At 52.3% G+C, this 14,322-nt stretch overlaps 1 protein-coding gene across 1 annotated transcript in view; it reads right to left on the bottom strand.

Moving 5' to 3' along the window:
- The window catches only part of LOXHD1 (lipoxygenase homology PLAT domains 1), a 135,735-nt gene that overhangs the window by 34,358 nt on the left and 87,055 nt on the right, over positions 1–14,322 (bottom strand). The window contains exons 19-23 of the mRNA XM_081802530.1: positions 11,347–11,425; positions 11,089–11,270; positions 7,243–7,359; positions 6,131–6,293; positions 2,378–2,532 (exon numbers count right to left, since the gene is read on the bottom strand). Coding sequence (XP_081658656.1) covers positions 2,378–2,532; positions 6,131–6,293; positions 7,243–7,359; positions 11,089–11,270; positions 11,347–11,425 — 696 coding nt within the window. The remainder of the gene's footprint in view (positions 1–2,377; positions 2,533–6,130; positions 6,294–7,242; positions 7,360–11,088; positions 11,271–11,346; positions 11,426–14,322) is intronic.

Genomic DNA, 14,322 nt, shown 5'->3' with positions numbered 1-14,322 from the left:
TTGGCCGGGTGGGACACGAAAGGTCGTGAATCCTGCAAAGGGCTCAGGCCAGATCTGGGATCATGGAGAGCCCCTGTAGGCTGCATGACTGTCAGCTTTGGATAGGTGAAATGAGGAGGCCCCGGCGGCGGGGGCGGATAGAGCAGGGAGCCCAGGTGGTTCAATAAGCCAGGTCAGCTAAGGAAGGGCTCAGGAGCTGACAGGGCTGATCTAGGAGCCGTGCAGAAGGGAGAATCTCCAAGACCTGGCTTTGGGCTGGAAGTGGGTGGGTGGGTGCTCATGGGGGGAGGGTGGCAACAGGCACTTCTGTATTTTGGAGGAAATGGTCAGAGAAATGGAAGCCGCTAGATGCTCAGCAGTGAACTTAAAGTCACATAAACCATCCGTGAGTAAACCAGAAGTAGCTCTAGCTCTTGATAGGAGGGAAGGAAGAGAAAGGGATGGGTAATAGAACAGGGCAAAGGTTTTCCTTATGATGTAACAATAGCTAAGAGAGAAAAAATCTGACTCTGAGCCCAGAAGGGAATGGATTGCATGGCTTTCATTTATAAGTTCATTCATTAATGTGCTCTACAGATATTTGCTGTGCCTACAGCCTGGCTCCGTGGATCTGGCCACAAAGAAACATGGATCTGTCAGCACGCTGCTGTCTTACAGTGCGTTCTCCACGTGTCCACCCAGGCACCACTGAAGGCAGGGGAAAGTGAGCTCTCCCATCCTCAACAACATTCAGCACTAACGAAGAGCTAAGCAGTTCAGATGTTTTAATTCAGTGAACTTCTCTTATGGTGGAAGAAACTGAGACACAGAGATGTTAAGTAACTTGCCCAAGACCACACAGCTAGTCAGTGGCAGAGCCAGGATGTGAACTCAGGTGGTCTGGCCCCAGCCACAGGTCTGACTCCTGAATGACACTGCCACCTCCCAGAATATGTGAGTAAGCTTGATAAACATGTCCCCAGCGTAGAGTCGGGGACACCACATGAGTCACTTTACCTCTTTGCATTCCATTTTGTCCAAAATGGTTAGGCCTCTTCTTAGCTACCTTATAAGTGCAGCAAACAATTAACATCTCACGTACGTGCGCACGCGCGCGTGCGTGCGTGCATGTGTGAAATTATTTCTCCCTGATACAAAGTGTTCTTCCATCTCTTGTCCTGTTTGTCAGCCCAGGGGCCTCAGTAGCCATCACACTGCTATTCCCACTTCAGAAGCAGTAAACCAAGGCTAAAGGTAAATAGTTCCTATCTGGATGATGGAACAAATGAATGGGCGCCCCAGGGCCTGACTCCCCCGGGACCTCGAGGCCAGGCTGGGACTCCTTCCAGATGGCCTGGCTCATGGGTCACCAGCCAGCTGCAGACCTGCTTAGATGCCGCTGCCATCCTTGCCCCAGAGTGAATTTCCTTCTCCCAAGTAGCAAATGTTTCCGTGCCAAGGCTCACACCTAGCTGAGGGTGGGGCTTAAGGAGACCCCCGCCAAATACCCACTGGTCAATGCAGGAAACCCCTACGTGTGCATGGCCATGGGCAAGACCACAGATCGGGTTACCTTGCTCTGATCACCCTGAAGCTACAGCCTGGCCTGTGGGGAATTCTGGCAGATTTCAGCGAACAGAGAGAAGGGAAAGAGGCTGAGGCTGAATGAAGGAGGTGAGGCAGAAAGGGCCCCGGAGACCGCTGAGCCACAGTGGGAGAGGGAAGCCAAGCTGCTAGGAAGGAAGTTGGGACAGATGCCTTCCTTTTCCTAAAACCACAGTATGTCAGAGCCCTTTGCCTAATAGAGGCTTTTCTTGGCACCCCAATAGATAGTCCAGGTCCAAGTGGACTCCAGTTGGGGCAATGGGGTACTTGCCTGCTCCTCTGATCCCTCCGCGGCTCCCATGGGCCTCGGTGCTGCCCAGAGCTCTGCTCAGCACAGCTTAGCCCATTCACATCAGGCTCCTCATTTTATAGATGAGGAAACCAAATCCAGAGAGGGTCAACCAGATCAGGAGCTGATGGTAGGAGCAGGCCTCCAGCCCCGGAGATGGGGCAGTTCCCGCCACTCTGGTGACCCGCCCACAGTGAGCTGACTTTTCTGATGATGACTTCCCCTGACCCCCCAGACAGCCAGCAACCTGGGGTTCAAACAGGCCTCAGACAAGCCCCACCTTCTGCTCTACCTCCACCCCAGATCAGGACCCAGGGCCCACGCACAGGCTCAGAGAGGGGACCAGCCACTCTGCAGGGGGAAGCGCCAAGGGTAAATGCCCACACGAGGGAGCATGACACCGCACAAGGTTCACGGACAGCCTCTGGCACCAAGAGGAGCTGACCCCAGACCACTGGACCCAGGAGGGGAGGGGAAGGGGTAAACTCTGTGTGCCCCACGTACCGTTCCTTTCTCGAACTTGTTGGTACGGTTCTCTGACTTGCCAAGGTACCGCTCCCCGGTGTCCCCCAGATCTCCATAGATGGTGATGTAGACCTTGGCATCGGTCCCTGCCCCGGGAACATTTCCTGTGAAGATCTGCACCGAGTACAGCACAACTGGGCGGGTAGTCAGACCGACGGACAGACAGATGGACAGACATAGGGAAGAAAAGAATGGCATTGCTTTAGGATGGAGGGAACTGGATTTGTAGGAGGTATTAAGCTTCTGGCCCAGGGCCCCGAGGAGGAATTAGCATTTGCCTTTCATTTGTTCACTTGTGCACATTCTGCTACAAATCTGCAAGGATTCGCCGGCGGGGGGGCAGGGGATGTCTGCCCACCCGATCTGGACACGGGTAGCCTCTAAGACCTGGAGGATGGAGGCTTCTCCCAGCAGCTCTCAAACCATCCACCCATCTAGCTGCCTGCACTTCGGGGGGGGGGGGAGGGGGAGGGGAGAGGCAGGAGACGGCCCAACATGTATGTGTGCTGTGGTCACTACATCTACCTGCCCTGACATGTGACAATAATATGCCTTCCCGTTTGGGGGTGCCCAGGGCCCACACCAGTTGCTTCTAAATGGTCTTCGGAAAAAAAATCAGGTATTTTTTTGAAAGTATAGCTTCCGCATAGTGTCCATGTCCTTATTTTTATTTATTCTTCAGCTCCCTGCCATGCGGCACCTGCCCCCCAGTGACCACCACCCTCTCCTTCACCCGCTGTGGCCTGTGGCAAGAGTTCTGTGAATGCTGGTGTGACAGTTATTAAAAATTATTAAGGAAAATAAAAACAAATGTGGTCTTGTCTTTGTTTTGCTGCTGTGGGCTCATCAAGGAAGAATAAGGTATCTCCTTTTCCAACCTCCACCCCAGGCGGAAAGGCGAGCCGTGCATTTTTACAAGGCTAAGAATTCTTTGTCTCCTCTCCACATGCCTCTGTCCCAAGAGCTTTGGCATTTCAGGCCAAGAAGAGGGGACTTCGCTGGATGATCCCCAAGGAGAGGGATGGAAATTGTGGCTGTGAGGTGAAGGGCGGGAGCGGCCAGACCGGGAGGAAGGTTCGTGTCCCCAGCCTGCGAGGCGGGCGAGGGCTTGGGAGTTCCCTGGGCTGGCAGGGACCTGTACTCAGAGCCCCTAGAGGGAGATGGCTGCGGGGTTATCTGGCAACTTGAAGCAAGGAGGCCTCGTGGCCAAAGAGCGAGTCTCAGGAGGAAGCTGAAATGTTTCTGGCCACCGAGAGAAATGAGGCCTGTGTGTCCGTGGAGAGCCAGCAGCCCCTGTCACCATGTGGCGGGAGGACACAGGTGTCCGTGGTACCCGCCCTGAACTAAGGGCCGGGCCCCTCCTGTGAGGCTCACGATTCTCATGAAACCCAGAAAGAGAGATTCTCCCTCCTTGTCGTGACTGAGATGGACTTTCTTCCCAACCCTTGCAAGTGGGCTCAGACCACATTTAATTAAATCGAGAAAAGGAAGGTGACGTGAGTTGCTCAGACCCACGGTTATGGAACGTGTTCACACCCACCGCGTGGTTCCTATTATTTTCCTCTTTTTCCCTTGGACTCCACAGTGCTATTCTCTCCTGCTCTCCATCTGCCTCTCTGGTCGCTCCTTCTGGAGCAGCTTTATGGGTTCCTAATCTTCTTCCCGCCCCTCAGATGCCTGGTTCTGTCCGCTTCCCTCAGTTCCCCTCCTGCACACCCTGGCGTGGACTCCGTGAGTTCCCCGAGTCTGTATCTCCAACCCAGTTCCCTCCTGTGCTCTGGATCCACCGCCCTGTCACCTAGGGGACACGTCCACCTTGACTAGATGTCACAAACTCACCTGCAAACCTGAACTCTGCAAGCCCCTTTCCAAACCTTCTCCCCACCCACCCTCCCTGCCCAGCACTCTGCTCTGCAGAACTCCACGGTGCCCTGTGAGTCTGCTCTCAGGGGCCTGTCCGCACCCAGGCCAGGAAACAGGACTAGTCACACTGCCCTACACCCCTGCCTCGCTCAGCTCAGTGCAACATCTGTCAGCCTTTCGTGTGTTGCATTAATAAATAAAATCTCCTCTTTGGTGTTTAAGAGTCAACATTACCCAGATCTGTCTGGCTCATACTGACAGGAGGTGACATTAGGAATCTTGTCACAGTTTAGACACAACAATGGACTGTCCTCCCTTGCATGTTTTCTCCCCAGTCACTTCCTGGCTGTACGTTCAGCCCTGCTCCACACTGATGTAGAACCTTTTCTAGGAGCCCTTGCCCCAGAGTGGGGCGCTGTGTCACCAGGGGCTGTGGCTGAATGGCCCTCCTTCTCCCCCTCCTTCACCCCCCACTGCTCTTTCCAGGCCTTGGGGAATGGAAAACTGATTCAGCTTCTGGGTGCTGAGCAATGCAGTGGTGCAGACAAATCCGGCTATTTCTGGATCCTCCTCCCTCCCTGTCCCACCCAAGCCACACAGCTCTCAGTGGAAAGATGTTTCCCTAGAAACATCGCCAGGCAGGAGTGGGTTTGTGGCATGTTATTAATATAGAACAGCCCAAGTGGGCCGCTGGGACAGCTTTCTGGGGTGTCCTCTGGGATCCAAGTAGAAAAGGGAATGTTCCCCCCAGACTTAATAGCAAAGGGATTTGGGTAGGGGAAGGCACATTACGGAGGCGACACTTGTTTTTATCTCTAAGCAAGTGGCAACTGAGATGAAGGAAAATGTTAGAGCTATAGCTGATTTACACCCCCCTGGTTCCATATGGGGCCTGGAATCTTGGATTTTACTCTCTTTTTTTTCCAAGAAGGGATGCAACACAACAAATGGGAGTTGGATCTCCAAGCTCTCAGAGCATCTCTGATCTGTGCAGACTGCCCCCTATGGAGGGATCCATGGTATTCTTTCGTGTATCATCAGTGGTGGAAAGCCTGTTTTTTGCAAGTGAGTTTGACTTTTGGCACAACTAAAGCTCATTCAGGGCTGACTGAATTACCTGAGGATTGATGGGACAATGGCATTGCTGGTCAAAAAAGAGGTGTGACTGTCCCCATGGTCCAGGAGGAAAGCACACACGCAACGTAAAAAGAAAGGAGAAGAGAAAGCTGAGGACAGAGTGTGAGGAATACCACCTGGCATGAGAGAGGAAAACAGCACTCAGCCCCAGGCAGAGCAATAAGAAGAGAAGAGAATGGTCCACAAGCAAAGGGAAAAGCGCACAGAGGGTGTGGTCAGGCTGATGCAGATCCTACAGAGAACCCCGCGTGAGGAACAGGCATAGGTAACTACACTTAGAGAAAAGAAAGCCATGGCCCTGGATGTTCTGAGACTGCACCCAAGCCCTGTGCACAGCTCCAGCTACCCACGAGTCTGGGATGCTTCTTGGTTCAAACATAGTAGAGACAGTTGGATCCTGCGGGAGCAGAGAGGACCGAGCCCTGCAGAGGAGTAGCTGAGTCAGCGAAGAGGAGGGAGGCCCCCAAGGACCAGGAGAATCCAGGCACTGGAGAACATGCACGTGGGTACGGTGTGTCCCGCTGTCAGGCCAGGGAAGGACAGCCTGCCGTTTATCAGCTGTGTGAACGTGGGCAGGTTAGACCCCCACTATGGGCCTCAGGTGCCCCCTCTATTGACTGGAGTTAATAACAGACCCTGCGTCCTAGGTGCAAACACTCGGCCTGGCACGAGGCAGGTACCCGACAAGGGGTGGGGGGCTGCTGCTGACTGTGAGGAGGGCACCACACTTACTGTCCAGAGGTTCCTCTACTTCCTTGTAGACTTGTCTTAAGGACCCATCTCTCATGTATTTCTCGGTGAAGATGTCATAAGGGACCAGTTCTCGAATGGTCTTCTTGTCGTCCTCTGATGTGGCAAGCCATCGATCACAAGGGAAAGTCAAGGTCTCTGTGCCCTGGGGTGAGGAGGCAAGAGGAAAATTAGTCCTTTGTGTGGACCCTTCCGACTTCAGTGGTTCATCAGCACGTCAACACTCATGGGGACCAAGGACAAGGGTCATGGAGCCCCGCAGATAATGCAAAAGCTGCAGCGGAGGCCAGGCTCTGCCCCAATTCCAGCAGATTCAGTCTTACTCAATGACTTCAACAACCGCATCAGGGGTTGGCTCTTGAAGGCAGGGTCCCCCAGGGTCACTTAAAAATAGATATCGGAACCCAATCCCACAGACTCAGATTCCGTGGGTAAGAGGAGGGGCTCAGTATTTTAAAATTACTCTCAAATCACTCAACCCCAGCCACTCCTGAGACCTGCCTTCCATGTTTAGAATTCTGTGGCTTCAGAATGTTTGCCAAGTTGTTCCACTGGATTTCTTTCTGTGAGTTGACCTTGAGCAGCAGGAAGGGCATGATTGGTCACTCACTAGCAGTGTGGTCCTGGGGGTGGGGAGCAGAGAGAGGGTGGCCCAGACCCTCCTCCTTGACCCCCTACGTGAGGTTCTAAAAGATTCTGCCTTGGACCTGAGCTGGTTCCTACACTTTGAGTAAACTGGGTGAACTGTCCTCAGATTTTACCTCAACTTAATAAGGCTGCGGGTTCTTTTTCTTTTGTTTTGTTTTTTAAAGACTTATTTTTATTTATTTGAGAGAGAGAGCATGAGCGAGCAGGGGTAGGGGCAGAGGGAGAAAGAGAATCTCAAGCAGACTCCCTGCTGAGCGTGGAGCCTGACAAGGGGCTCGATCTCACAACCCTGAGATCATGACCTGAGCTGAAATCAGGAGTCTGACGCTTAGCTGACTGAGCCACCCAGGCACCCCTAAGGCTGCAGTTTCTTATCAGGAGTCAGCCTTGAATCTCTTCTGGAAAGCGGCAAAAGAAATGGCAGGACAGATGAGTCAGGAACTCACATCTTTATCTGGGAGGAGCCTGCGGATGTCCACGTGGGAGCAGTGCCACCCAGGATTTATGCCCGTATTGTCATGGCCAATCCGAATTTTCTCAATGACTTCTCCCACGTCTTCTAACTGTGGAAAGGAGAAAAGGCACCAGGTGGGAACTGAAAGGTCCAGGAGACTACAACCTCAGCGATATCCTGCCTCCCTAGGGCATCTGCTCTTGAGTCCCTTTGAATGTCCAGGGGCCACTTTCTCCCACCATGTCCCCCCTGTCCGGCTGAGCTAGCACCTACTCTCCTCTACGCATGCCATGCTCAGGCTTCCCTTCCTCTATCCCCACTTAAAACCAGCCTAGACTCCAGAACTCAGTTCAGTCAACCTCTGGGACACTGTCCCCCCTTTTCATGGTGGAGCCCACCTCTCTGTCTTCCATTACTTACCATTGTGGCAGCTGGTTCCTGGCTTGAGAACCGACCTGGGTATCAGAAGATGAGTTCTGGTTCCGCCAATGCCCTGTCTTGCCAGCCTGCCCTTCTTCTTGGCCCCTAAGTGCCCCTCTATCTCCAACCACCCCTCTTCTATATCCCTCAAATTCGTCCCTCAAACTTGACATTCTCTTGCCACAGGGCCTTTGCACAGGCTCCCCCTGCCCCTCCACTTTCTTCTTCTTTACCTAAACCTCAGCTTCACCATTCAGGTCTCAGATCAAGGATCGCTTTCTCAGGGAAGCCTTCTTGACCACCTCAAAGAAGTCAAATCTCTTTATGACAGGCACTTATAGCATCCCATGGCACCCCTGCCCCCTGCCCCAGCACTTCTGCAACCTCTCTGCAGAGCTGGCCGCCTGGCTGGCACGGGCAAGCTCTCGGTGATAGGAGACAGCAGTCAGCTGTGGGTTAGGTGGGTGAGGCCTGTGATGAGTGAATGGCATCTGAATGATAGATGAAGCCATTCATCAAATGCAAAGCCTCTAGAACCACAGACGGAAGTGACCTCTGAATGAAACGGAACAGCTTCCAACCCCTGGGTTCCTTCTTCCCCGCACACCCACCACAGTGGGCAGCCCATCAGCACTGCTTGAGGAACGTCCCCCCACTCCCATCCCCACCCTCAGCCTTCCCAGTTGGACCTATGACCCGTATAACCTGAGGCAAGGCACTTGACCTTCCAGGCTTCAACTTGCTTCTCAATAAAATGGGGAAGAACAAGTCTTACTCAACGGAAGGCAGAGGCATGGGCAGGGTAGTCCCCTGAGGTCACGTCGAGGTCTAAGATCCCAGCCATGGTTCTTTCTGTCAACTAATCTCTCCTTCCAGGTGACCAGCATGGCACCACATTGCTGGAATGGCCCCTTCTGGAGCACTGGCCCCTTCCTCGCTCCCTACCAGCCAGCTCACCCTCGCTTCACCACAGAAGTGCTGTCCCCTGTGAGCCCCCGAGGGGCAGTCTGATCACTAAACACAGATCGGTGACCTCAGGCTGACATTAGTGCTCTGGACATTTTTAATGAGGTCCCATTCCCTCATGGTGGGAGCGGCACAGAAGCTATGGAGGAAACCCTCTGCCCACAGAATGTCCACCTGTGGACACTGAGCTGTTGGCTGCATCGAGGACTAAAGATTCACCTGGGTCTCCTTCTGCCCAGGGGCCTCTTCTCCTCCTTCCCCATCCCATCTCTGAGGTTTGAGATGTGTGGACCTGGGCTTCAGTGGTACTTCTGGAGCCTGAATCATCCAGCCACTTGGTCAGGCATGCCATGTCACGTGGCCATCTCGGCGGTGACCCTCAGTGAGCAAGGAGGCCACTAGGGGACTGCTAGCCACAGATGGTGGGCCTCAGGGAGAGACTCGGAATCAGAGGAAACCCTAGTATTCTCCCAAGAGGTGAAGAGCTAAGCAGAGAAGGTCCTGGAATTGAACTGCTTGAGTCTAAATCTTGGCTCTGCCCTTTGTTAATTATGATGTCCTGAGCAAGTTTCCTAACCCTGCCAGTTCAGCTGGAAGAAGCAGTAATCATACCACCAGCTCTGGGGATGGTGATGAGGACGCCACGCTCAGAACAGGGCAGGCACAAGGAAAGTGTAGAATAAATATTAGTTATGATTGCTATTTTCCTAGCCATTTCCTGTGTCTTAGGACAAAGCCACAGAGAGAGGGAGTGGCTTGCTCGTGAGTTTGTGTCTGAGCCAGAACCGGAACCAGAACGTGGGGTCATGTGCCTATGATCCGGTGCTCTATGTCTCACCTGAAGATCAGTCAGAAAAGAGACATGGAGAGACAGGGACACAAAGCTTTTTCAATTGTTTCCAAACTCTCACGCTCCCCCAACAGCCAGAGAGATTTGAAAAGGAAAAAGAAAAAACTTAGCAACAAATTACCGTCAAATTATAGCTGCCGATTAGCGGGCATTTCATTGATAAATCTCCATGGAATTCATGCTGAGGTGTAATCCCAGCCCCCCACTGACATACCATGCCATCCTGGGCGGATGAGCTGCTGCTGTGTGTGGATGAATGAATCACCCTTGAATTTTCCTTGTTAAAGACGCCACCAAGGTGACGACCTTCCCACAGTGCTGACTGCTCCCAGAGAAGGTGGGGGACGGAGCAGGGAGTCCCCCAGTATGGATACTGGCCGGGGAAGGAGGAAGGGGTTCTGGACTTCGTTTCCCATCAGAAGATAAGGGGCGCTCCTCCAAAGGTCCCCACTATCTGCAGATCCAGGCTCCTGAGACATCCAGCTCTTTTCCTTCAGACCTGTCCCCTCTAAGTCTTGCTTCAGCCAGTCCTCTGCCCATCATGTCACTCTCCCGCTGTCCATCTGGCCAAACCTCATACCACATGCTGTGTTTATTTCCACCTCTGGTCCTTGGCCACAATGTTCCCCTTGCTAGGAACGCCTCCCCTTCTTGTCCCTGCTTATAGTCGCATTCAGTCCAGCTCAAAGTCATCACCTCCAGGGAGCCTTCTTCTTTCTCTGAGTACCCATCCCATGCTCAATCAATCCCTTACTTGCCCTCATCACCAAGGGCTAGTGTCCAGGGGCTAAGAGCACATATTCTGAGCCAGTTCTCCTGGGTTTGAATCCTGCTTCCACTACACCCTAGCTGTGTGAATTTATGCAAGCTACTCAACACCCCGTCCTCAGTTTCCCCATCTTTAAGCAGGGATAACTACAGCACAGACTTGCCGTGGGGGTTAAGTGAGTTAATGGATAAAGCCCTATGGCGGTGCCTTCTTACCCAAAGGATCAGTTATTCTAAGGATGACCAGACTCTCTCATTAGCCTTATATGGAGGTTCGGGGTTCTCCAGCTGGACTGCAAGCCCCTTACAGGCAGAGTCTGAGTCCTCCCCTTCTCTTGTCTCTCCCACCCAACCCAGCACACAATGGAGTGCACAGGGGAGACACTCAGCTGAAGTGCACAGGATGCCCAGGTGCTGTGACCTACACCTATAGTAAACATGGAACAAGCAAGCCCCCAGGCCAGAAGGGGAGCTGGGCCACATACGGGATGTCTGGAAGCCTGGTTCTCCCCAGGGATACATGTGTGTTGTTGCTAGCACTGGAGTTGGCCCCAGTGGAACCGGAATTGTGCCTCTATCTTCCCCAAGCCTTGTCCACTCATTGTCACCTTAGATCCTGATACTAGTCCCGGTGGGGCAGGTGAGGTGCCCCGTCCTCCTGGTGACTCAGATGTACTGAGTGAGGCCCAGCGAGGCTGGATGAACCACCTGGCTTCCTTACCAACAGCAGCCCATTAGGGTGCCTCTGGACGCACGGCTCTTCCACCCCCCATCTTCTGGTACCCCCCCATCTCCCAGTGCTGGCTCCCCTGGCAGCCTGCGGAGCCCGCATACCTCCATAATGAAGCGGGAGGCTGACTTCCTCTCAAAGAACAGCTTCTGCTCTCTCTTGTTAGTGCAGAGGTACTTCTGCTGGGTGCACACTGCATCACAGCCATAGATGACGATGAAGATGTTGGCGTCCGTCCCGGCGCCGAAGACGTCGCTGGTGTACAGGGTGATCTCATAAGGAACAACTGAGGGCGGACAGAGGGTGAAGTCAGAGCGGAGGTGAGAACAGAAAACAGACGTGGACAAGATCAAGTTCTTCACCGGCACCACCGCCCCGGGGCCCCGTCACTGGGAGCTGCTGCCCAGGGACGTGGATCTTCTTCACATGGTTGCTTAGCAACTGCAGGTGCAGGGGGAGAGGGGAGGCAGTGTCCTGTCACACCTAGTGCCCACAGTAAGCCCCTGTCACCTCAGACCAGGGTCTCTGTGCCTCTCCCATCACAGAGCTAGTCTAGCAGTTTGGCTGAAAGCCTGGGCTCTACCTTGGCTTTCTGTGTGACCTGGGCAAGTTACTTAGGAGCCTCAGTTTCCTCTTCTGTAAAGTGTCCTCACCATGGTCCTTAGCTGTAGAGACTATAAACAGGAGGGTTATATCTCAGGGGGCAACGGACCAATCGGATCAGCGGTTTACAGGGTGAGAAACATTTCTCTTTTTGCCCTCACTTGCTCCACGCTGGCCTGCCCTCCCAAGCCCTCCATAACACACCTGGCCCTTGTTGGGTTGGATGCTGGGGTGGGGGGTGACCTTGTGGACTCCTTAAAAGGGAGGTCGACTCATCAGTACTGTTGGCAAGCGGCTTCCTGTTGGGTGGCTGTCAGCATGGGTAGAGACCAGCATTGCCCACTGGGTGCTGAGGACCCTTCACCTCAGAAACTCTTCGGGTGCTTATTAAACATACAGATTCCCAACCTCTCTTCAGATTCTCCATGGGATGGGTTCTAGTGATCTAAATATTTAACTCAGACTTTACACCGGAGCTTGAGACCAGCAGTTTAAGAGTGTGTGGCTAATTACAGATTGAGATCCATTAGCAGGTTGTAAAATAAATTTCTTGGGTAGTCACCAGGATTTTTAAAAATATATGGAATTAAATAGAATTGAATAAAAAAATATCATCTATGTGGGCATCACACATAGTAAGGGTAAACATTTTTTGTGACACTTATTTGTTGCATATGTATATAAAAGTGTATATATATGTATACATATATATATACACACACACTCTAAGTCACAATAATAAAAAAAATATTAAAAACCCAGAAAAACAGTGTAAGTAAAAATCCACCCTATCCTGTGGTCTCAAGCTCAAAAGGGATCACATTAAAAGTCACCTTCTCACAGGTGGCCCTAACCTTCTCCAACTTCGCTCCAAAGCAAATGAATTTTCTTTTCATTGGTTTATTACAACGGTCACTCTGCTGTCGAACTGCAGTTGTAAGACCTATAGGAATGGTACTTGCCATTCGTTGAGCACTCGCCCTGGCCAGACTCTCTACTGAGCGTTCTACCTTCCTCACCTACCGCCTTCACAATGACCTGTGGAGGAGGTATCATTATACTTTAGAGATGAGGAAAGCAAGCAAGGCTCAGAGAGGTAAAGTAACTTGCCCCAGGTCATACGGCTGCTCAGAGGCAGAACTCTAACTTGAGCCCCGGCTTGTCTGACCCCTAAATCCTGTGTGGTCAACCTCTAGGGGTGCTGTTGTCCTGAACTGGAGGTGAGTACTGCTCCTACCCTACAAGTCCCAGGGCCTTTGGCCTAGGGAGGTGACCGCAGTCCCCACAGTGGCCTGGACAGGGCCGTCACCAAGGTTAAGGAAAAACACAGGCCATCGCAATAATGGAGGCAACTTCCTTGGCGTCCTCTTGGGTGTGTCCATGGTCTAAGGCCCAGGAGGCCTTGAGCAGAGAAGATTGCAATGGACTTGAGCTTTCCTGAGACTAGCTGGCAGTGGGAGAAGCCCTGGAAATATCTACGCAGAAAGAGCCCACCGTTCGTCCTCATCGCTCTAGGCCTGGCCTCTGATGTGTTCCCTGGTCTCTAGTTCTGCCTCCGCCATTGAGGAGCTGTGTGTCCTTGGGCAAATGGATGTACTTCTCTGGGCCTTTTTCTTTGTCTATAAAATGAGAGGGCTTAACAGAATTTGGTTTTCAGATGGTTTAACTGAAATTAATTTTCAGTGGAATATTTTTGTGCAATTCTTAAAAATACCTTTAGGAAGAATGTTCAGGAAAAAAAAAACTTGACTTTTTAAAGCCGAGGAGCTACTGTGGATGGCATGAACTGGGGAGCTGTTCCCTCTCATCCTTTCCCTTCCCCCACCAGCGGCCCTGAGACACCCTCCCCCGCCCTGGCTTTGATACCAGCAATTCTCAGATCACAGGCTTAAGGCTGAGGTGCCTCTCAGCCCTAACGTGGCATGATTCTGACCTTTAAGGCTTCACGCTATGTGGCGCCTATAAGTTCAGACCATCACAATGGTCCCTTTCCTAATGGACCACCTTTCCTATGCAGGCAGCACATTTCAGTCGGTCCGGAAGCAGAGCCATCTTGCTCTGTTCTTCTGGATTCACGTGTATTGGGCAGCCTTGATGAACTGCCAAATCTAGTTCTAAGCCTTCTAGGCCTGAGAATGACACCTGGCCACCACTCCTGGGACTGCAGCTCCCCAGCTCCTGGAGCTTCCTGGCTTTGGGCCCTCAACACCTTTCCCAAACAAGAAAACAGGTTCTGAGCAGCAGATCCTCCCCTCTGGGCACCTGCCTGGTGAAAACCGCCCTTTGAAGCTGCCTGCATAGCTCTCCAGTCCGAAAGGCAAACCTCTACTGCATTTTATTGATTACTTGATTGATTGATGGATAAATGTGAGTCTAAGACAAAGGGCAAATGGGCTTGCTTTCATATCAGGCTAGAACTGAATATATTCAAGGTCAGGCCACACAGATCAGAGCAAGGCCCGTCCTAGGGCATGAAGAGAGAAATGGCTACTTGTGTCAGGAAGCGTCCAACCCAGCACTGCTGTCAGGTCTGTGTACATCTGTCAGGTCAGTGTGTCTGTCCCAGACCGGAGGCGGCTCCTGGGGGCAGTGGCTAGAGCCAGAGTTTGCTTTGTATATGCAGAGATTTTACTGGAGGGAAATGTCACTTTCTTTTGGGCTTTTGACCAGAAAATATCTTGATGGATCAGGTCTTTTCCAGTTGAATTGCTTTAGGCAAAAAAAAAAAAAAAAAA

This window comes from Leptonychotes weddellii, chromosome 13 (assembly GCF_054177405.1).
Source record: "Leptonychotes weddellii isolate Sample4059 chromosome 13, ASM5417740v2, whole genome shotgun sequence".
Taxonomy (NCBI): domain Eukaryota; kingdom Metazoa; phylum Chordata; class Mammalia; order Carnivora; family Phocidae; genus Leptonychotes; species Leptonychotes weddellii.
The sequence above is the reverse complement of the archived record's forward strand: the minus strand, read 5'-3'. Positions and strand labels throughout refer to the sequence as shown.